The sequence below is a fragment of the Muntiacus reevesi genome, chromosome 17 (assembly GCF_963930625.1).
Source record: "Muntiacus reevesi chromosome 17, mMunRee1.1, whole genome shotgun sequence".
Lineage (NCBI taxonomy): Eukaryota > Metazoa > Chordata > Mammalia > Artiodactyla > Cervidae > Muntiacus > Muntiacus reevesi.
This window is the reverse complement of record NC_089265.1, coordinates 41,353,443-41,377,767: the sequence shown is the minus strand read 5'-3', so window position 1 is coordinate 41,377,767 and position 24,325 is coordinate 41,353,443. Positions and strand designations below refer to the sequence as shown.

General features: G+C 40.5%; 1 protein-coding gene across 4 annotated transcripts in view; it reads left to right on the top strand.

The window, feature by feature from the left end:
• The window catches only part of DOCK8 (dedicator of cytokinesis 8), a 222,900-nt gene that overhangs the window by 102,626 nt on the left and 95,949 nt on the right, over positions 1 to 24,325 (top strand). For all 4 annotated transcript variants that reach the window (XM_065907912.1, XM_065907916.1, XM_065907913.1 and 1 more), the window contains 5 exons: positions 2,673 to 2,753; positions 4,108 to 4,267; positions 6,137 to 6,267; positions 7,815 to 7,908; positions 8,603 to 8,765. In XM_065907912.1, the coding sequence (XP_065763984.1) occupies positions 2,673 to 2,753; positions 4,108 to 4,267; positions 6,137 to 6,267; positions 7,815 to 7,908; positions 8,603 to 8,765 (629 nt within the window). The remainder of the gene's footprint in view (positions 1 to 2,672; positions 2,754 to 4,107; positions 4,268 to 6,136; positions 6,268 to 7,814; positions 7,909 to 8,602; positions 8,766 to 24,325) is intronic.

Here is a 24,325-nt window from a genome sequence, read left to right as displayed (position 1 = left end):
TTAGTTTCCAAGTTTCACTCTCCATTTTTTTAATCACTGTTGTAGGCAGTTCTAAGTGGAAGGACCTTTTATTCTAGGTTGTACTCTTTACCAATGTAAGAAAACCAGAGACTTTCTCTACACTCCAAAATGGCTGGTTAGAAGTTAATGGCAAACATTGAGTATTTTACCTGCCTTAAGCCAAATAATTCGTCTCACTGACTCTTTACCCTCAAATTTAAAAAAAGTTCAGATGTTTTGATTTCATGTACACCCAGCATTCTAGGTTTGGGACATTTTCTAGTTAGCACAGTGTTTTGTGTACTTAATCTCATCGAGTCCTCCTTGATCCCATGGGAGTAGCATACAGATTCCAAAAAGTTCAGGTGATATGGAAGTCACTTAAGTGACAGATATATTTCCCTTCTTGCTCCCTTTACAGCACTGTGCAAAGATTCTGAAGGTCATTATAGTTTGAAGGGAACTTGTGTAAGTTTTTGGAAACTACAGTTAAAATTCTGTTGCTGAAAAGACACATATGTTGTTATTAAATTTAATATGTATACTTTTTATAGCAGTATTACTTAGACATACAGGAAAATTAGCTTAAAGTGCATTCTAGCAGCCTTTCAACTTGGAGTTAATTTGTAAATTCTCTCCAGCCTGAGAAATCAAAGAAGCCAACACTAGTTCTATAGATCCAAATTTTACTTCCAATTCCACTTCTCAGTGAATGACTTTATTTTGGCTAACCCATAGTTGGTAGTATGCTATATATCAGTGGTTACCTGTGAGTGACTATTACTTACTAAATGTATTCCAAAATTTTCCAGTGCTTAAATGTATTCATTTGGCAGTGATAAGCATTCTCTAAATTGTCTGGGTAGAAGTTAAGAAATTTAAATCTGTCCTATAAGAGTCTCTGGTTTTTTTCTGATTTGTTTTTCTTTACAGTAAACCAGGGTTGTTGCTTCTTTCCCTCTAAATAGGGCTGAGGGTAGCCTCTTTACCTCCAGTAAATCCCCAGGCAATTCTGATATGCCCCATCGCCTACCTGCCATGGTAGTGCGGACTCATGCATCTCTTTTACGCATCAGTCATGAAGGACCACATAGTAACCTGTCCTAGCAGCCTGCGGCTTTGACTCATGAAGTACCTGGAGTTAGCCTTGCCCGACTCGGTGAAGGGAATAGTGTCTGCTGGTCTGGTCAAATGTGGATTCTCCTGCTTCCAAATTCTGGAGACGCCTCTCTTGTGCCACACTATACATATAAAGTCATAGCATTCCCGTTCTTTGTTTCAGTGTCCTAGTTAAAAGATTCTTTATCTCTGTTCAAAGTTCATTTTAAAGACCGCATTTTAATCCATTGACCTTGTGGAAAAATTAACTTCTTTCTTTCTACTTTTCTTTATAAGCTCCTGACCATGAACTTCAGGAGAATAAGGCTCAGGTCTATCACGTTCACCACCTGTCTCCCTAACGATTACCCTGTAGAAGGGACTCAGCAAATATTTATTTGAATGATAGGTGAATGATCGCTGACTAGTAGGAACACGGGTCAGTCTTTACCTCACGTGTTAAATGTCCGCGGTCTCAGCCTGGCACATCTCTCAGGAGGATCAGCCTTGTCTTCAGGCTATGGCAATGGGAAGGGGATTTTATGTTCTTCTTTGAGAAGAGAGACTTCTTGCTTGCAGTCTTCCTGACACAGATGTTCACTGAGAAGCCCCATGCTGCTTCCTTTGAAACTCCACGAAACACCCCTCCATCGAACAGGATATTTCTGTTTTAAATACTTTGTACCTAACTGACAATGCCTGTTAAGAATGTGTGCCTTTTAGGATATATTGACCTAAATTTCTTCGTCAAGGATCGTCTCAACTAAAGATACAGACAAATGGGACTAAATCCACTTGGTTTTACTTGCACATCTAAGTTAAATTTTTTTGAGCAGAGAATTAGGCAATTTTAAATTTCTGCTTTTCTTTCTTTCAAACATGGTGCCCAGATTTGTGGCCGTCTTAAGGTAGTTGCAAGAAAATGCTTGACGATAGTAGCATCCATTCATGTTACCAGCCAGTTAGCAAAGTGAAAAGCTGCGCCATCCTCCTGCTTTCGAGTTCCTCTCCAAGTCTGTTAAATCCAGAGAAGCAGCCCTAATAGGAAATACATAGGAAATGATTACAGATAATTTATTCTGTTCATTTATTCATTTTGTGGAAGGTTTTAGTCCCCAACCTGACTTTTACAGAGGTCATATCTCTTTTTTACATTGTAAGCAATAATAAAGAAAATGAGCTATTCACTTCCTACATATGTCTTGTGGGTTTTGTGTTATAAAATAACTTTTATTGCATTTTTTATTGTAGGCATAATACATGTTTATTGTTTAAAAACAGAGAATACACATAAGCAATAGGAAGAAAATATAATACATAATCCCACCATACAAAAATAACTACTGTTAACATTTTCTGTGTATCTAATCTTATCCCTTTTATACGCCTTTATGATTTTCTTTTTTATAAAACTGTATAATACTCTTCGTACTAATTTTTTAAATCAAAAACATATATTGTGGACATCTTTTGATGTCATTAGATACTGTCATAAAGCACTATTTTGATGGTTGCATGGATTCCATTATATGGATTAATGCATTAACTTTGTTTCAATATTATTTTTGTGGCAGATTGAAAAAGTCCTTCAGCAGGGAGAGATTGCAGACTGTGCAGAACCCTACATGGTTATCAAAGAAAGTGATGGTGGAAAGGTATGCTATTTTGACTGTTGCTAATTGGTAACATTTTAGAATAAGCAGATATCTTTCAAAAGTCTTCCACAAAATAGTTAATGAAGTTTAGTCCATAATGTGTCCCTATATGAAGCACTAGTCAATTATATTAAAACAAAATAAGGAAGGGAAAATGATCAATGATGATAACTTTTTAAAGAAATAAATTATTAAACTCAGCAAAGTCGACATGTGATGATGTACACACCAATATCTAGCTACAGAACTTGACTAGAGCAAAGACACTTCCTGTTGCCTTGGTTCTGAGGCTACAACTCAGTTGGTTGAGAGGGCCACAGACACCCCGAAACTGTACACTGCCAGACTCTCTTAGCCTTACTACAGCGTGGGCCATTGCCCTTTCTGGTATAAATATTTAAAAATTATCTCGAGACTGCCATACATCAGAAATTTATTAGTACAACATAGGTACTGAGCCTATGAAGAGGACATCTCTTCTCAATGCCCATTTCCAAAAGTTTCTAATATAGTTTTTAAAACATGGGCTTTTGGGAAGTAAGACTTGCCTGACAGCATCCCTGCTCAGACAGTAAAGAATCTATCTGCAATGCAGGAGACCCAGATTCAGTCCCTGGGTCAGGAAGATCCCCTGGGAAAAGGAATGGCTATCCACTCCAGTATTCTTGTCTGGAGAATCCCATGAACAGAAGAGCCTGCCAGGTTATAGTTCATGGGGTTGCAAAGAGTCGGACATGACTGAGTGACTAACAATTTCACTTTTTTTTCCACTTTCAATAGTATCCTACTGCAGAGTCATAAGTAAGATTCAAGTTAAGATTTATTGATCTCAAGATACTTTTTTTAAAATCTGAAATTAGAATGAATACCTTAAAGGTGTTGTCAACCTAATAAGGAAGTTGTAAGAAACCCTTTTAGATTTCTCTGGAATCTTCCAAGGCATCTTTGGAAAACGAGGCTCTCTTAAGGGCTTAAGAGAGGTGATGTACAGAACTTTTCATTCTAAAATTCCCTTATATGAATCCAGTGTAGCTAACCCCTCAAAGAGGTGTTTATTGATTAGCTAGTATAACAAGCCCAAGTCTTTGGGGAGTTTTTTGTTTGTTTAGTTGAAGATGTATTTAATAGTTAATGCAGCCTTTCTTTAACTTTCTTTAAATCCCCCCTTTTCTGTTATGTGTTTCCTTATCAGTTGCACTTCTGGCCTCAGTTGTGTTACTTTTCTGCCTATTCACTCTTTTTAATCAGTAGAATGGGGATTTTGGAGATGGCTGTCTGATCCATGGCAGAGGCAGTTGACCTAATGCTAATGTCTTATTGTTTGTTTCTGCTGTCTCTTTCCATTTTCTGCTAGAGTAAAGAAAAGATTGAAAAACTAAAACTTCAAGCTGAATCCTTCTGCCAGCGTTTGGGGAAATACCGGATGCCCTTTGCTTGGGCTCCCATAAGCTTAGCAAATTTGTTCAATGTCTCTACCCTGGACAGGGAGGTAACCGATGCGGAGTCCATGGTTGGTAAGCTTTTCAACTGTGTGTGAAGGGCAGGGCTCCCCAGTGTACCAGCCCTGAGGTCAGCTGCTGTTTGGTGGGAGTAGGGGTGCAGTAAGTTAGGGGAGTGGGTAGGGAGAAGCAAGTGAATAGGGTGAAACACAATTAGAACCAGAATACAAATGCTTGTTTGGGCAGTGATCCCCAAGACAATTATCATAACTTTGTGGAGTTGAAATATAGTAAGATTTTTGGTTGGAATTTTCTGTACAGTTAGATGCTTTAAAAAGCTAATTTACTTCTTAAAAGCAAATTGTTGAAAATAACAAGAAAATATAATAATATAGTCTATAGTATGTTAAGGTACTATAGTTGGCTCCTAAATATAAGAAGAGAAAGGGCTTCTAAAAGCAAAACTCATTTTTTTCAGTAAAATTTTAGTTCCTTAAAGTTTGTTTTGCCAAGGGCAATGAAAAAACGTGGTTGCCAAAATAGTATTTAGTTACTATTCTGATTCATTTAGCATATTTCTCTTTTTCATTACATTTCATTCATCTCAATTATGAGCTTCCTCAACGGTTTGGGTTTGGAACTATTGAAAAGGGTTACAGAGTTCTCAAGCATATCTCCCCTCACCTATGGCAGAGTTCCTGTTTTTTAAGATGTCTTTGTATCTAGCAAATATTTATATCTCCACTCACATTTCTTGGGACATTTCTCACGCATCCCCTTAGTGCTGCCACTTTCGAAATGTTGCCTTTAGCAGAGGAGTGGAGGAAAAGGTATTGTATTGCTGCTGTCCTGGAGTTATTGATGCATAATTACCAGTCAAAACTCCTGGGTTATTTCAAAAACAAGCTCCATTTTCATCCATCCTGATCCTCACATGACAATATATATAGGTTTGTTTTTTTTTTTTTTAATGCCACTTTCTATGTAGACCAAGGTAGCCTTATTCAAAAGAGTTCTGCATAGAAAAGGACACCTTTCAACTAGTCAGTTAAGGCACAGAGCTTGCTGGATCCTCAGTCATTTCCAATCAAGGAGAAATTAACCTGACTACAGAGACTGATTCTTAAGAAGCAACCAAAGATGCTGTGTGTTATCCTGAGCAGTGTGGCAAGTTTAGGAAGCTCAGTGGTAGCAGGAAGCTCCAATTCAGCATCACGACAAGAATTAAGAGTAAGAGAAGGTTCAAAGCAGGGTTGGACCATTAGAGTTCTAAGCACTTTGACCATTCACAACAGAACCCCTGAGTTTTGGAGTGTAAAAGCAACACGATCTTCACCTAAATCTCCAAAGTGAGTAAAAAATAATCAAGCAGACTGTCAAAGAGTTCAGATTTGGGTGTGACTCCATTCTAATTACTGTTAGGCAGGTCAGCCAAGGCAGAAACTCATTTCTGCTGCCTGGTCCACACAGCAAGAGCAGAAGAAAGCTCAGATCCAGAATGTGCTTAGGCTTAAGTAGTGTGTTTGGGTCACAATCCCAAATGCCTTCAGGGGCATTGGAGTACACACCTCTCCCAAAGGACTGTAAATATAAAAATAAAACAGAACTAAACACTGTTGACTAAATAAAGCTTATTATTTAGCCAGACCCTGTTCTGGCTGCAGCTCTGGACTCTAGCTACCCTGATCTCCACCTGGGAGGGCACTGCAGTAGCCCCTGGGCTCTCACTATGATCAGAGGAAGATTAGGGGCTGCACAGAGGAGGTGGGGGGTAGGGTCTAAGAACCAGGACAAGGGGAGGGAAACCGTTATTCGAAGCAAGAATGGCCATGTCCAGTGTTGTCAATCAGTAAGCATCAACACACCTTAAATATGGTAAATTAATAACTGTTCTGTATTCAAACAGGAAGGCAAACTTTTGAATGACAAGTGTTTTCCTTGAAGGGAAAGCCTCTGTGGGTGAGCGGAGAACTTTGTCCCAATCTCGAAGACTTTCTGAAAGAGCCTTCTCCTTGGAGGAAAATGGGGTTGGATCCAGCTTCAAGACTTTAACCGCTAACAGCTTTTTCAAGCAGGTATCCCTTCATGTTACAGTGTGTCTGGAATGGGCTCTTCATAATGGCATGAGGGCATGAGCCCAAAGCAATAGTACATATAGTGACTAAGAGGACGAGTTAGTCATCCTCACTAATCATCTGTAAGTCAGGGCTGATGGCACTTGCTTCTTGAGGCTCTTGGGGGTTGAGAGGACATGAGACATGTAAAGTGGTTCCCAAAGTGCCTGGGATATAGCAAGTGCCAAATGAAAGTTAGCTTTTTTAATTAAGAGAAAGATTGGTTCCCATTAATACAAACTATCCTATTTGAACTGTCATGGTCAATTCATTTATTAGGCTATGAAAACAGTCTGACTAAAATATCCATTTCCCTTTTGGTTCAGGGTTTCTTGACCCGGAAGTTGCCCATCTCACCCCTTTTCCCAAGTGCAGGCTTTCGCCACATGCCTGCTTCCTCACTGAGTGTGACCATTATAGATGGTATTCTTTGTTAGCTCAGAAACTTTTGAGACTACTTAAAGAATGAAGAACTTCCTAGTGTCATCAAATTCATAGAGACAGAAAGTGGAATGACAGAAAGCAGAATGAGGGTGACTAGGGGCTACAGGAAGGGGGAAATGGAAAGTTGTTTAATAGGGATAGAGTTTCAGTTTTGCAAACTCCAAGTATTCTGGAGATTGTTTGCACTCAAAAATGGTCAATTTTACTTGATATGTATTTTAGTACCCAAAACATAACTTGACTTATACTTAGTTTGACTCTGTTTTGGAAAATGTTCCGAAGCGCAAGCAGTTCTCATAGGACATGTCAAGGGGTTATGTAAACAAGGGGTTATGTTAACTGAAATGCAGAAGAAATACTGAGGTTTCTGTATGCCATACCTCATGATAGAGCTCACAGGGAACTGAAAGGATCGCTATTGGGGGAATATTCACAATTGTGTTGCCTTGGGGGGCAATGTACTTGACATAACTAAGTCAGAGTTTTCTCATCTGTACTTAGGAATAGGACACACCTACCTACCTGCCTTCCTTACTGGGCTGCTGTAAGGATTGGAACTTGGGCACATATATCCCTTGGCAGCATACCTGTCCCATGCAGGCACGTGGAGGGTAGTGTTTATGCTTAGCTTTCTTAGCCAAAACAAATGTGAAAAATATGAGGATATTTGATATATGAAAAACATGAGGAAAAAGATAGAAAGATGCTGTCTCCATCTTCAGATCTTTGAAGAAAGATATAAACTTATTCTGTTTTGTTCCAGGGAGTAAACAGGTATCAGTGGGTTGAGTTATATGGGGAAGAGCTTTTGGTCTAGATCCTCAGTGGTCCTCAGAAATGCAGTAAAAGACCGGTCCCCAGGAGGACTGAAGAGCCAGAGTGTGTTGGGAGTGGTAGAGAAATAATATTTAACAAGAGGATGACTAATGATTTCAGAGTTGCCGCATATCTATGAAAGACATGTTAGAATAAAACTTAAAAATAAAAATTTTCTGAGAAATCCTTGGTCCCAGCCCCAGGAGTCTGTGATGCATCTACACCAAGCCTGACTTCTCTCTTGGCAGGAGGGAGATCGCCTCAGTGATGAAGACTTATTCAAGTTTTTGGCTGACTACAAAAGATCTTCATCCCTACAGAGAAGAGTCAAGTCAATTCCAGGTGTGAATGGCTTGTCTTTATCCTCTCTGCTATGCCAAAGCTATTTGGGACTAGGCGCTTCATTCGTGTAATGCTGCAGTTTTTTTGTCAAGTGAAATATAGGATATTGCATTAGGAATTAAGGTCTAGTTCTGGGGGCAAATCTGTTAATGCTTTCTATTTTATTAAAGGGTTGTTTCCGTAAATAAACATCATGCTTTATATTTGATTGCTCACTCTGAAAATCAGATAATTGTGTGAACAGAGAAGCCTCTTTTATCATATTGTATGGAACCCTTAGCATAAGAAAACAGTGAAATGCTTTGGTGGAAGGTGAGGCTGTATGAGGCACTTCTGCAGCTCCCTGGGGATACCAGGGAACCCACTGTGAAAATCACCAATTTTTAGTGCTTGTGATGAAGAGAAATTATTGAACTATGCACTTATGGTATGGTAGTTCTAGAAGGGACTTTAAAGATCCTCTAATGTTCTTACTTATTTTTACAATTTCTTGCTTTTTTAAGTTCTAGAAGCCAAATCTCAAAAATCATCATGACATACTTTTTCTCAAACTATAGGAAATTATCTGAGCATTCCAAAATTCTCATACTTGTACAACTTATCCTCATTTTCATAAAAGAAATATAGCAGTCTTTCTTGATCCTTTGTATATGACGTCTTCGCTAAGACAGGCCTGTTTTCTTCCCAAATTTAGGCTTGCTCAAACTGGAGGTAGCTCTGGCTCCAGAGACCATCAATTGCTGTCTGACTCCTGAAATGCTGCCAGTGAGGCCCTTTCCTGAAAACCGGGGACGCCCACACAAAGAGATACTGGAATTTCCCATCCGAGAAGTATATGTCCCTCATACTGTGTACAGGTAAGAAATAAAGTCTCTTGGAAATCCATTGAACTAAAATTTTGAGTCTTGTTTGGTAACACTTTCATCTTTCTTTGACCTATTTTCCTACTTGCTAAGTTTTGGGGAAATGAAATAAGATGCTTACAAAATTACAGATAATGGCTGGATCACTTTCTAAAGATGATTTATCTCAGTTTCTTTTTTTTCCCAGAAGAAAATGTTACTTAAGTCATAATTGAAATACAGAATTATAGTGGACATATTCCTTCTAGAAACAAACAAAAAAATCCTCCTAAGTCATTACCTTGGTTTTCCTATGGGCAAAAGGACATATTGGGGAAAGAGCAATGACTGAAAGAGTTCAAGTTGTCTGAAAGACAGGTTTTTAACTCAAGATCCGCTGTCAATAGAATTTAGAGGAATGATAGGCATGTTCTATATGGTAACCACTAGCCACATGTGGTCCTTCAGCATTTGACATGTACCCACTGCAGTGTAGGAACTAAAATTATCATTTTATTTAACTTTAATTAATTTGAATTCAAATTCAAGTAGCTACATGTGGCTAGTGGCTACCATATTGGATAGCATGGAGCTAAGACAGTAAAGGTCCAAAAGGTTAGGTAGCTTCAGTTTCTCGGAGGTCCTTCATATGGGGTCTCAGAGGGAGCTTGTCAGCATCCATCTGCCAAAAGTATTGCTGCTCATGTACTTTTATTTTGAGAAGATTTTTTTTAATGAAGAGAAGAATATTACAATAAGCACATTTTCTCCCACTAGAAATGACACTTCGTAGTTTTGTGTGTTTTCTGTGTTTTTGTTTTGTCATTCTTTTAAACTACTATATACTGTTCCTTTCTGTAAAGTGGCCATATTTTTATCTATTTCCTATTTTTGTATTGATTTTTTTTCAGTGTTGGGCTCTTAAAACACTGTGCAGTGAGAATTTTTGTCTTTGTGTCTCTGTGCACCTATATGAAAACTTCCCTAAGCAATGTGCCTAGAAGTGAATATTGGATCACAGTAATATATAGTTTCAGTTTTATTTACACTATCGCTTGTTTCCAAAGTTCTGTCAGTTAGCAGTCATGCCCGCAGTGTAAAAGAGTTCTGATTCCCAAGTCTCCCTCCTAGATAAATAAACATTCCTCGGATGCAGTAGTTTCTGTTCTCCATTCCCTAGAGGGAGATGAGGACATGAAAACTTTTGCTATGGATGCTGTGTGTATCTTTTTAGAAACCTATCCTATAACTGGAAAACAGAATGCTCCTGGCATTGGAATAAACTTGCACCAAATAAATTCTATAGTTGTTCAACTTCCCCTCAGCATTTAATCACCCATGGGAGACATTTACAACTCTCTCTACTCCTTGCTGCAAACATTATCCTTAATTACATCACAGCAGGACTCAGAATGCATTAGTGCACCTACTGATTCAGAAATGTAGGAGTGCCGAGGAGGACAAGTCTGAGCGGATTACTATGGACCCAACTTGGCATCACGAGAAACAGACCCACAGGTGCAAAGTGAATATTCTTTAGCTGTTCTGTGCACTGTGGAAATGCCAAAGCCACCCCATTAAAAACCAGGTCTCTGTTCAGGAGTTATAGAACACAATACTTCTCTTTAGCTTTGGTCTTCTTTTAGCTCCCACACCACCATCTTTTATATCTTGTTTAAGGAAGGAGCATTTATGGTAAACTTGGCTCAGAATCTTACTATGTGAAAATGTTAAAGAACTGAGAGAGTATCTTGTCTGAATTTCTCATGCTGTTGTTAAATTTTTAGTGTTTCTTCTCTAGTCTACATATGCTTTGTAGTGGTTTTGATTAGGTTGGTCTTGATAGTAACCCCGTCCTAGAATAATTCTTCCCTTTCTCCCATCACCACTCCCATTTCGCAAAACAGAAATGAGAGACTCAAGTCAGATCTGAACCCAAGTGAAACTGGGAAGCTAACACAGTTTACCCTTGGTGACCTCATCTTCTCATTTTTGCTGAAACTGTAACCTCATGACTTTTCTGTCCCCTCTGCTTTAAATCAGAGTCTCCTTTCAAACAAAGGTCTCTAAACCTCTTTACGTTATGATATCAATAGCAGGTGTGGTCTAAAGTCTTAGCTCTCCCGAGACTATTATTTCAGTTGTTTGTGGTGGTCAATAAGTTGCTAAGTCGTGTCTGACTCTGTGACCCCATGGACTGCAGCACATCGGGCTTCCCTGTCTTTTGCTATCTCCCTGAGTTTGCTCAAATTCATGTCCATTGTGTTGGTGATGCTGTCTAATCATCTCTGCCGCCCTCTTCTACTTTTGCCTTCAATCTTCCCCAGCAACAGCGTCTTTTCCAGTGAGTCAGCTCTTTGCATCAGGTGGCCAAAGTAATGGAACTTCAGCTTCAGCATCAGTCCATTCAGTGAATATTCAGGGTTGATTTCCTTAGGATTGACTGGTTGGATCTCCTTGCAGTCCAAGGGACTCTCAAGAGTCTTCTCCAACACCACAATTCGAAAACATCAATTCTTTGACACTTGGCCTTCTTTATAGTCCAACTCTCGCATCCATACATGACCACTGGAAAAACCATAGCTTTGACTCTACGGACCTTTGTCAGCAAAATGATGTCTCTGCTTTTAAATATGCTGTCTAGGTTTGTCATAGCTTTTCTTCCTAGGAGCAAGCGTTATTTAATTTCATGGCTGCAGTCACCATCCACTGTAATTTTGGAGCTCATGAAAATAAAATCGGTCACTGCTTCCACTTTTTCCTCTTCTATTTGCCATGAAGTGATGAGACCAGATGCCATGATCTCAGTTTTTTGAATGTTGAGTTTTAAGCCAGTTTTTTTCTCTCTCCTCTTTCACCTCATCAAGAGGCCCTTTAGTTTCTCTTCGCTTTCTGCTGTTAGGATGGTATCATCTGCATATATGAGGTTCTTTCTTGATTCTAGCTTGTGATTTATCCACCTGGCATTTCACATGATGTACTCTACATATAAGTTAAATAAGCACGGTGACAGCCTGTCCTACTCCTTTCCCGATTTTGAACCAGTCAGTTGTTCCATGTAAGGTTCCATGTAAGGTTCTAACTGTTGCTTCCTGACCTGCATACAGGTTTCTAAGGAGACAGGTAAAGTGGTCTGGTATTCTTGTCTCTTTAAGAATTTTCCAAAATTATTTCAGTAGGGATGGCAATTTCTGATTTTCTGTTTTTCTAAGAGTATGGTAGGTAGGGTAGCTTTTCCTGTTGATCTTGCTGTTGCCATGTCTATAATTCCAGTCGTTTTTTGTATCCCTTTAAGGAAATCAAATAAATGAAAATTAAATTTTACCAAGCAGATCAATTTGGGAATAATTCTGTTTGATAGTGGATTCAGCTCATAAATTTGAAATATGGCATCACATAAAAATTTGATCTACCAGACACTGGTGGAGAATATATGTACTGGACCAAGCAGGGAATGCCTACATTGACAAAGCCAGGATTCAGCTTTCCAATCTGGGTATCTTTTGCGTGAACTTCAGAGCTCCCTTGAGTGGGGGGAGCTATTACATGGACGCATGGCAGGTGTCTGGCCTGAAGTGTGAGTTGTGGCTAGAGTCACATTTTATAGGATTCTCAGGTGGTTAGGGTTTCTGCTTAATACCATATGAATAGAACTCAGGTTCTTTACCTCTCTTAAAGGAGTAGCTGCCATGGAGCCTCAAATAAAATTGGCCTGGGATAGCCTGAGCTGCCCTCCTGCCCTCAGCCTCCCTGCCCTCCGACCTCTTTAAGTGCCTCGTTTAACAGCCCTGCCCCTCCAGGTACCCTCAGTCAGGGTCACGGTGCTGCCCACTACGGGCACCACCGTTCATGCTGTCTTCTCTGCGGCTGCTGCCCTGCTGCCCCTCCCTTATGCAGATTGCTTTGAGAAATAATCTACTGGTAGACCAGTTATAGAAGAACTGGGCCTGGCTGTGGAAGCATCCCCATGAACCAAGGAGGGTCGATCACGCATACAACAAACACTTGCTCTGAGGAAGAGATGAACTTCTAGAGCCAAAAGTACCCACTCCAGGAATGGCCAACATCTCCTGGACCAGGGGCTGCGGCTTCCGCAGTGCCGTGGGCAGCCTCTGTGGGTCAGACAAGCCTGTCCCGAAGCAGACCCTCACCAGAGCTTTTTCAAAAATCACAAAAAGGACAGTCATTCAGAAAGCAGAGCAGAACAGCTGGAAAAATTAGGTTGATAAACAGGATTATCCAACTCTGAGTTTGGCATTCTTTTCTCCATGCCCAGATTAAGAAAATACTGGTTGTTAGGCCAAGAACACGTCTGAACCGACTCCTGGCTTATTTTCCGTGTGGCCCAGCAGCTGGTAACGGGAGACGCCAGCTGCCTGTTGATGGAGGCAGGTTTTCATCCTGCCTCCTGCGGCCTGAGGCCAAGGCCCCGCGAGGGCTTTAAGGGAGTTTTATCCTCTGGCTGTTACGGGAGTTTGTGGGGAGATCACAGGCGCTGAGGTTGTAATGAGCTTGTTAAGTTCCTTGCCGTCCCTGTAACTGGTGATTACATTAGAGAAATCCACATAAAGTGTGTTTTCATCTCTCATCCCAGCCCCCAAGAGCCTCTGAGGTCTTTTTATCCAATTATCAGGCTCGCTGTGGAGGACTGTGCTTGCTGAGAACAAGCATATCAGTTAGAACATGATTTCTTTGATGGATAATTAGCTGTTTTCAGGCCGCCTCCTTTTTAGCTGAATATTCTCGGACAAGAAGTTTGTCTTCTCAAAGCTCTCCTGCTTTCTGGTCTAATAGGGAGGTGCCTCCCGAATCACAGTGGCATTCTGAGGAACGCTGCCAGGCTTGCATCCTACGGGGCAAAATAGAATGGCATAGGATCAATGTGCAAGCTGGTCTTGAATGACGAACTCGAGTTAAAATTTAGTGAAGAGCGTTTCTAAGGAAAGGAATAAACGAGAAGTAATTCTGGGTGAGGTGTTTAGGAAGGAGTCAGGGCATGGAGAATGGATGGCATCCTTGAGAGGAGCTTCATTTTGTCCAATCTGAGCGCAGTTGTGTCTCTGTCCGGAGTGGATCTTTTCAGTCTTGGGGGTGGGGGCCAGAAGAGTAGTGTGTCTCAGAGTTAGTTTGTAGAGCTTTATAGAAATGCAGGTGTCCAGCCCTACCTGGAGACTCCCATCCAGGAGGTCTGGGGAAGGCCTTAAGGGTGTAACACCCTTCTTTGAGAATCAAAGCCTCTCCTCCCTCCCTTTCATGGTCACTCTTAATGAGTTCTTCTACTCCTTGGAGCCATCCAAAGGCCCCCAGTGAATCAAGTCACTGGAAACTGAGGGAGGGCGCCTTGTGACTTAATCCTCCTGACTTTGAAAGCATGTGCCTGGATCCCAGGTAGACGGCTTTGGCACAGAGCAAGTACTTGTCTGTAAGCAATCTGCAACACCCAGAAAACCTCTCCCTGTGAGGACAGTTTTTTTTTTATGGTGTAATGCTCCTCAGATGCTGTAAGTATTCCAAGGTTATTGCTAATCAATGATTCATAGTTTTATAATGTGATTGACCCTGTCTAAATCACCATCAAAACAATGCCTTACTTAAATAACTGTTCCAAATAATAACTCCCCATCCTTATTTGTTTCTTTAGTTGTTTGAATTTTACTTTGGAATAGGTAACCTATTCTAATAGTTCAATATTTTAAAAGTACATGAAAGCACAATGAAAATTCTCTCTTCCATGCTTGACCTCCAGCTGTGTAATTCCCCTCTTTGGCGATAGTCTATGTGTGTGTGTATCTGTGTGTGTGTGTACATGTATATATATTTGATTTTATTCATCTTTTCCACAAATATTGTCGAATGCCTTCAATGTTCCAGGCCCTTTTCTAGACACTGGAGAAATACTAGTGAACAGAACAGGTGAAAATTGTGTACATTTCACAGCTCAATCCTATTTTTGGCAATTGGAAACAGCCATTTTAAAAATCAGTTTCTTGTTTATCCTTCCAGAAATAAGCTATGTATGTACAAGCCAGTACAACCCTGCATTTTTCCTCTCAGAATGCAAGTATAACATAATCTTCACACTTTGATTTCTCACTGAACGCTATATTGTGGAGAGTACTTCTATATGAATAGAGAATGATCTTGTGCTTTTTTTTAATGCCTGTACTAAATCTCATCATATAGGTGTATCACGATTCATTTAAGCCCAGACTAATGAGGATCTAAGCTGCTGTTGATCTTTTAACATTATAAATGATGTTACAATGAAGAACCTCATATAAACTTTCACACATGTGCAAATATATCTATTGTATAAATTCCTACTTTTCACCCTTTAAAAGTGAAGTGAAAGTGTTAATCACTTAGTTATGTGCGACTCTTTGTGATCCAATGGACTGTAGCCTACCAGGCTTCTCTGTCCATGGAATTCTCCAGGCAAGAATCCTGGAGTGGGTTAACATTCCCTTCTCCACGGGATCTTCCCAACCCAGGGATAGAACCCTGGTATATCACAGTGCAGGCAGATTCTTTTTTGTCTGAGCCACCTGGGAAGCCCTTCACCCTTTAAAGGAATGTCTAACCCCATTTTAGCTGTGAGACAGCCCCAAAACTGAATCCTTGATTTTTCTAGACTTAGAAGGCAGTTGTTTGTGGAACACGAAGCTTATTGTAAACAAACGCTTTCTTAAAGAAGTAGTGGTGACAGCCCAGGCAAAATCTAATCATTTGAATTAAGTGAATTCCTGGTGCCAAAATTATCCAGATAATTAAATTCCCACACTTTTCTCTGGCAAGTTGGTCTCAATAATAAATGAGGAGCACAATCCCCACTTTTCTGATGCTTTGCTCTAAAATTCAGTCGTCCTTTTTAGAAGAATGAAAACACCCCCTGAAGTAACTGATTACCTAAGATTACTTAGCAACCATGTCAGGTTTTGCCACAGTCTCCTTGCAGTACAACATTTAGCCACTTGAGGGCAGAATTTACTCACTTTCTAGATTGAGACCCACCTAGGTATCTTTTCCTTTTCAAAGCAGATGGAGTCATGATTTATTAAAGGAAAACAGGCATTTTGTTTTTTGCCCTTGAAGCGTAGGGCCGAGAAAGACTGGGAAACTATTCCAGTGTCCTAAGACATCACTGTTGGCACTTTTTGCAAAGAGTTTTCTCTTACCCTGTCAGCTTCTTTCATCCTAAGTCACACCTTAGAAATCTGGCACTTTGTTTAAAGATGTGCTGGATAGGAGGCTGCAGAAATATACGCTGTGGTATAGAGAGAGTAGAATTTCATTTGGGGGTTGTACTGTTCATTATGCATACTTACACATCCTCCCCTCCCTGCTTCAAATATAAAAAAAGAATGTGGGTCCATCATCAGTAATGAAATAGTGTTGAGGTTCTGTGTACACTGATGTCATTGATTGCGTAAGTCACAACCTCTCACTGTCTTTTTATTATAAAACGTATTTATTTATGGCTGTGCTTGCTCTTCACTGCTGTGCTGAGCAGGCTTTTCTCTAGCTGCCGCAAGTGGGGGCCACTCTGGTTGCAGCGCTTCTCGTTGCAGTGGCTTCTCTCGTCACAGAGCTCGGGCACTCGGGCGTGCAGGCTTCAGCAGTTGCAGCTCACAGACTCTAGAGTTCAGGCACAGCAGTTGTGGCGCATGGACTTAATTGCCACGAGACATGTGCAATCTTCCCGGATCAGGGATTGAACGTGTGTCTCCTGCCTTGGCAGGTAGATTTTTTTTTTTTTAACCACTGAAGCAGCAGGGAAGCCCCGTTTGGTCTGTAGTTTATACTCATTCACTTTGAGCCCATCATGCTTTAGCGTTACTGCCTGTAAACAATTGTCCTGACAAAAAATCCTGCTCTGTTCATTCACTCGGCATGAATGTCGTTTCCTTTCCCTCCAGTGATCCTTTACCTAGATTTCAGCAGGAAGGTTCATGAAGCATCCTGTTTTTATAGGGGGTGGGAAGGTAAGGTTGGTGGGAGCAGAAGTGGCAGAGAAAGGGTGATGAAAGGACAGTGAACCTGGGGCTGCTTTTGATGATGATGATGAATAGTTAGCCTAGATTAGAAGCAGCTTCCTAAAATTCAAAAAGCCTTCTTTCTTTGATTTCCCTACTTCTGTTAGTTTTTTAAATTATTATTTTAAAATTAGCTCTTTGAAGTGGCTTGTCTTCTGATGAGCCGTCCTTCGGGGAATTGTTCCATCTTATTTCTTCTGCCATTTGGGGGAGGGAGAAATCTTCTCTATGGTTCGGTTTTTCATTCTTTGTTCCCGCTTTCCTGTGCACTTTATGGAGCCACTCTTCCCGTGAAGTGTTTGGCCATCTCTCCAGTAGTGTACGTCCTGTGGTTTTAAGGCCTCAGACAGTCTGCCCTTGGCCTCTCTCTGCAGAAGCCAGAATGCCCTGGGGTTTTGGGTGAGGGCAGTTCAGGCTGGTCCCACAGCACAAAGTAAAATAGAACAGTGAGTAGGGAACGACTGGGTTTTGACAGTGTAAGAAGGTAATTTTTTTAAAAACCAGGGCTTAGCAGTCACATGTCATGTACCTTTTATAATTAAAAAATGAATTTTATTTTTCCACTGGCCTAAAATCCAGAAGGGTTATAAAGCTTTCAAGACTGTGCTATTCCACCTCACCTCTTTAATGTTCTTTGTTTGACAACCTTCAAAATGTAAACTAAGAACCATGTAAACTGAGTTCCATGTGAAAATATAAATATTACAGTTTAGTGAAGATAAAAGTTGAGTGAAGTTGAGTTCCTCAACTTACTGGCTCATTTTAATTATTTTTAAGAGATTTCCATGCCTAGGCTAATAATTATATATTTAATAAGAAGACCATCTCAAAGACCCTTTCTCATCTTTTCCTGGAATTACATTTATTTTTATTTATTTATTTAACAAAGGGACATGCTTTTTTTTTTTTTTTTTTAGGGACATGCTTTTTAAAAATTAATTTTTATTGGAGTATAGTTGCTTTAGTGTTACGTTAGTTTCTACTGTATGGCAAAATGAAAAGGCATACGTATGCATATATCCTCTCCCTTCTGGACTTTAGAACATCCTTTTCTAAATTGAAGCATGAGTGACTTACAACATTAGATTAATTTCAGGCTCTGGGCACATCCATCTTCTGTGGCATGCTCTCTAGTGTCTTCTCCCAAAGTTGAGTTGAAATGAAACCAACTCTAGCATGAAAACTTTTGTATCCCAAGCCAGCAGCTGACAAAGCACTGCCTCTTTCTTTTTCTAAGTCAGGGAGAAGTGAAGTTCATGACAACAACTGTTACTCAACCCTCCAAATGGTCTGGGAGCAGGCACAGCCCCCGTGGACCTATCCTGGTGGGAGCATGGGAGCGAGAACTCTTCCCCTCCTCTTTCCTTGCCCTCTGTCATAGAGCAGGCTACCTGTCCTTTGAAAATCTTGCCACTTAAGCAGTACTTCTCACCCTATGAGTAAAGTTGATGCAACCACCTAACCAGTATTTTTGAGTCCCTACCATATGCCAGGCACAGTTCTTGGTGCTGAGAGACAAAGAGTAGGAATGACTACCTCTCCTTGGAGGAATGACTACCTCCTTGCCTCCTTGGAGGCAAACCCCAGCCTCCTAAAGACACCAAAATGGCTCACAGCTGAGTTGATCTATAGAAAGACACATGTGCAACTTTTTCCTGCAGTCACCTGAGATCTTGCAAGTTCTCCCACCTCCGAAACCCAGACAAGCCTTCTCCCTCACGAAGTACCCAAAGCAGGGATATGTTTCCAGAAGTTGTTGGGGGCATCTGAACAATTTATTTCTTAGTAGACCTGCTGTTTCCTCCAATTCCAATATTTTCTTCAACATGAACCAAGACATCTGCCAATATTAAAATCATCAGGCATTCTAAACGATAGTATTGATTTATTCATTGGCTTTTTTCTTTTTAATGAGTAGGGAGCTAATAAAGGTTCTGCCTCAAACCAAAAGAAAAAAATTCAGTTTCAGCAACAGTAAAACTTGGAAATTTTCTTATATGTGTATGAATTTTTGTCCATTGGCAGATTTGTTTGAGGAAACTATTTGCAAAGCCTGGAAAAAATGTGCTTCCTTTGCCTCTCAAACGAATATGCAGGTTGGTTCATGTTACCTCTCCACATGACAGTTCTGCCTCATGACCTTTTTAAAAATGTAACCCAGATTTGGCATCAAAATAGTATCTTTAAACTTAAATTTTAAGTCTCTCACAAAGCCAAATATCGTTGAAATGTTTGTTTTGTTGGGGGGAAACATTCATTAAAATTTTTATGTTTCAAGGGAAAAGGAAGGTATTTGTGGTAGGTACTTTTTAGCATTCTTCTTCACTTTTATTTGGCCTGTCACAGCCTCTTTGAGAAACATTGATTAATTCAGTGAACAGAATCAAAATGAGAGCTGAAGAAAAATTATTTGAACATTTTTAAATGCTCAAAGTTCTGTAGTTAGTAATTGGATGGGCTCCATGAAGGCTACTTTGCTATTAAGATTATTTTCTCTAGGTAGTCATGACATTATATCCCATCAGTTCAGTTCAGTCGCTCAGTCATGTCCGACTCTTTGCAACCCCATGAATTGCAGCATGCCAGGCCTCCCTGTCCATCACCAATTCCGAGAGTTGACTCAAACTCATGCCCATCGAGACGGTGATACCATCCAGCCATCTCATCCTCTGTTATCCCCTCCTCCTCCTGCCCCCAATCCCTCCCAGCATCAGGGTCTTTTCAAATGAGTCAGCTCTTCGCATGAGGTGGCCAAAGTACTGGAGTTTCAGCTTCAGCATCAGTCCTTCCAATGAACACCCAGGACTGATCTTTAAGTTGTACTGGTTGGATCTCCTTGCAGTCCAAGGGACTCTCAAGAGTCTTCTCCAACACCACAGTTCAGAAGCATCAATTTTTCGGCGCTCAGCTTTCTTCACAGCCCAACTGTCACATCCATACATGACCACTGGAAAAACCATAGCCTTGACTAGACGGACCTTTGTTGGCAAAGTAATGTCTCTGCTTTTTAATATGCTGTCTAGGTTGGTCATAACTTTCCTTCCAAGGAGTAGTGTCTGTTAATTTCATGGCTGCAATCACCATCTGCAGTGATTTTGGAGCCCAAAAAAATAAAGTCTGACACTGTTTCCACTGTCTCCCCATCTATTTCCCATGAGGTGATGGGACCAGATGCCATGATCTTAGTTTTCTGAATGTTGAGCTTTAAGCCAACTTTTTCACTCTCCTCTTTCACTTTCATCAAGAGGCGTTTTAGTTCCTCTTCACTCTTTGCCATAAGGGTGGTGTCATCTGCATATCTGAGGTTATTGCTATTTCTCCCGGCAATCTTGATTCCAGCTTGTGCTTCTTTCAGCCTTGATGTACTCCTTTTCCTATTTGGAACCAGTCTGTTGTTTCATGTCCAGTTCTAATGTTGCTTCCTGATCTGCATACAGGTTTCTCAAGAGGCAGGTCAGGTGGTCTGGTATTCCCATCTCTTTCAGAATTTTCTACAGTTTATTGTGATCCACACAATCGAAGGCTTTGGCGTAGTCAATAAAGCAGAAATAGATGTTTTTCTGGAACTCTCTTGCTTTTTCGATGATCCAGTGGATATTGGCAATTTGATCTCTGGTTCCTCTGCCTTTTCTAAAACCAGCTTGAACATTATAGCCCATAGAGAGGCAGTAATAACCCTGAGATACAGTTAAGAGGCAGAAATGTTACAGGGTAAAGCATTTTTAAAGGAATCCCATGTTTAAATATCAGTGAATACATAACATACTTTTAAAAAATGTACATACTCGTATTAGTTACTTGTTACTTAACTGAAGCTTTGCAGCCTGAAACAATAGACAGTTGTTATCTCACAGCTTCTGTGTTTTATCCAGATGTGTTTTAGCTGAGTGCCCCTGACTCAGGGCTCTCAAAAGGCCATGGTCAAGATGTTAGTCAAGGTTGGGATCACCCCAGGGGTCAGCAAGGGGAGAATTCACTTCTGAGCTCACTCATGAGGTTGTTGACAGTGTCCACGAAAAAAACGATGTACAACTTGTGAGTTATGAGTTAAGTTTTATTTGGGGCAAAATGAGGACTGCAGCCCAGGAGGCAGCACCTCAGATCGCTCTGAGAGATTGCTCCAAAGCAGCAGTGGGAGAAAGTCATATATATATATATATTAAGGTTTTGGTGAAGGGGGAGTTGAATACCATTAAGCATTCATTTTACAAAAAGTCTGTTGCTAAACCTGATGTCACCATGAAGGGATTTCGTGCTTTTCTAGGTATAAGGAGATTGGGATCATAAAATCTGTTCCTAAAACATCTATCTGAAGACCTGTCCCACCAAACTGCCTGGAGCACAGAGCGCCCTACTCCACTCTGAACTCCCTTGGGGGCGCTGAAGGGCAACAGCCTCAACAGTGCAGGGTTTAGTCTCCACTGAGGCAGATTGGCGGATGCCCTTGTTGTTCAGTTGGTTGGTCAGCGACCATCTTGGCAGTATCAATTTGTGGTTGACAACAGTATTCAGTTCCTCTTGGTTTGTTAAGCTAAGGGCCTTAAGTCCTCACTAGCTGTTGGCAAGAGATCCCCTGAATTCCTTACTATATCGGTTTCTCAGTAGCGCAGCTCACAACATCGATGGCTTGAGAATCAGCAAGAGAGAGTAGAAGATAGAGCTAGAGTCTTTTTGTAAGGTAATCTTGCTTAGACTAGTAGATTAGAAAAGTTTCTAGTTAGAAATGAGTCATTTAGGTCCAGCCCACACTCAAGGCGAGGGAGCTTCGGAGGCTAAGAGCAGCAGGAGTCAGGCATCATTGGGAGCTGTTTTAGAAACTGCTACCAGAGTTCTTAACCAGGCTACCAAAAGCTGAGGCACTCCAGGTGTATGAATTTGAAGGAGTGTGGGGAGGTGGGAAGGTGGGTGAGGGAGAGTGGTTTACTTCCCCCAAGGCTGAGGGCCAGGCTCCCTGTGGAGAGTGTTCCCATCAGCCTGGTATATTCCTAGGACATCTGCAGTACATTCTCCCTGGAGAAAATTAACTGCTTCTTCACACATCCTCTAAGGTGAGGGGAGTCCCCATCCCCAGCCCTCACTAATACACCCTGCAAAGAAACAAGCCTATTATATGAGACAGCACGTTTTGGTTTTTGTTTTTTTTCATCCAGGTTAAAGCAGATTTCCCAAGTTGTCTTAGATTCAGAGTAGTAAAGAAAAAACCCTAAGCTGTATATATTGGGTTAGCCAAGAATTTCATTCTGGTTGTTCTGTAAGATGTTACGGAAAGAACACAAGTTTTTTGGCCAACCCAGTTTTAAGGAATGGGGTCATTTATCCTGTTTCCCATCATGTAGCACCTTACCTACCCCACAACCCCTTACACCCCACCACAGACTCGCCTCTGAAGCATCTGTTTATATGTGTGTGTGTATATATATATATACATGTATAATTTATATAAATTTTCTGAGTGAAATGCAAAATATAGCTGTGGAAGGGAGAGTTTTTCAAGATATCTGAAATATATATTGCTAAAGTAGTTCCAATCTCTGCTTGTGTAGAATTAAATTAATGTATTATATTACATTAATTAACATAAATAAATAAATAATGTAATGTATTTTCTATTCATCCTAAAAGAAACCCACTGAAAACAGTATTCTACTAAACCAACTGAAGCTTGACCTATTTAACAAATTTCTGAGCCCTCCCACAGTGAGACTCACAAAGAATGTACAAATAACTTAGACCTTAAAATCACATCATGGGTTCTATAGTGTTAGCTGGGAGTTGGAAGAGCTGCAGTTATCTAGTGAACATTTTGACTATATTATCAGTGTCAAGTTTAAGGAAGTTATAGAACAAATTTTGGAATAAAAAAATCTGGATTTGGGAACTTGCTCAGCTTCCCCTAACTTTGTCACTCTCCGTCACACCCAAAGCAACTGAGGATCTTCCCCAAAGCAGTGTCTCATGGTTAATAATTACCCCACAGTCCTTTTTTGGGTATGTGTGGCATATGGGGTTATAGTTCCCCAGCCAGGGATCAAACTCATGCCCTCTGCATCAGAAGCAAGGAACCTTAACCGGACCACCAGGGAAATCTCCTGTCATCCTTTTTATTTCCTTTCTCCACTCACACTACAGTCCATAAATCTAACCTTTTTGTAAGAAGAGCAGGAACTGAGTAAACTAATTCATACTAAAGTGGGAGTGAATGATATATAAGCCACTTACTATGTTCAATCTGCTAAGCAGAGTTTCAAAAGAAGTATTTGGTAACCTGGATATCTTAACTGGTAAATTTTCAGCTAAACAAAGTATCTTTTAAAAAACGTTTCAAGCAGAGTTGGAGAGAGATTTATTTTTTCCTTAAAGCAGTCAGTTTTCCCCAGCATGTTTCAAACGCTTGTGTATTTGTGATTCTTTTCATTGGGAACTTCGTCTAGATAAAACCTAAGACCATAAATATCCCAACTTTCCCTTTAGGCCTTTTGTGATTGAAAACTAACTGAACTTTTCCTCAATAAGTAAATGGGTTTTATGGAGAGCTCAGATGCTTTTAACTCTTTCTAAAAGGTAGCAGTCTCTTTGTCCCAGCTTGAGGTCCTGCTTTATTTTATAGGAATACTGACTTACCAAGCTCTCACTAAAGAGCAACTTTTAATCTATCTCATGAAAGAAGGGATGGGGAAAAAAAAGAAGGGATGGGAAAAAAAAGAAAGGATGGGGATTGATGTAATAGAAAAGGTAGTCTGAAATACAGGAGCTGTGAACAGTTAGTTAGTTCATGTTCAAAGACGGATGCTTTGTAGTTATAATAGGTATTCTATACAAAGACCTCATATTTGATGTTCAAACTGTAGTCCGTCAATGAGAAAGTGTCGACAGTTCCGCCCCCACCCCCACCCCTGCCCCTGCCCTGTAAATCTTTAAAAGTGGTGTAATGACAAGGCCTGGAGTTTGTTGATGCTTTCTGTTTCTCTCTCATTGGATTTCTGTTTTTGAATGTACTAATTTAACATAACGAGTGTGGAGAGAGCATGTGGGATCATTGTCGTGTTTCTAGACAATATGGTAACGTCTTGTCTCTGATTTGTTAACTGCATTTGCTTTTTGTGGAGGTGAGGGGTAGAGGTCCCCAGTGTTGAGAATACAACGCCAGCGTTTATCCAAGACTTTGCAGCCTAGCCCGCGGAGCCCAGAGGTGACTGAGGGACAAGCCGCTGTTGTGACTCATGCCAGAGCCGCCTTCCATTCTTGCGCTGAGGCAGGCCGCCTTGTGGGGACTCTGGCTCGTGTCCTACAAGTTGCACGTTCCATTTCTCTTGCTCTGATTTCTGAGCGCGAAATGCTCCCTTCACCCTACACAGTAGGGGTTTTCTTCTCCTTTCCATTTTTCACTGATTCCTTTGTGAGTCTGTGCTTTCATCTAAACTATAGAGTATTAGAAATAGGAATAAACATAAATTAATGGCATGAGACCATGGAATGACAAGACAGGACATAGCAAATATTTTATTTTTATGCATGTATTTATAAACATTCTCATGCTAAAAA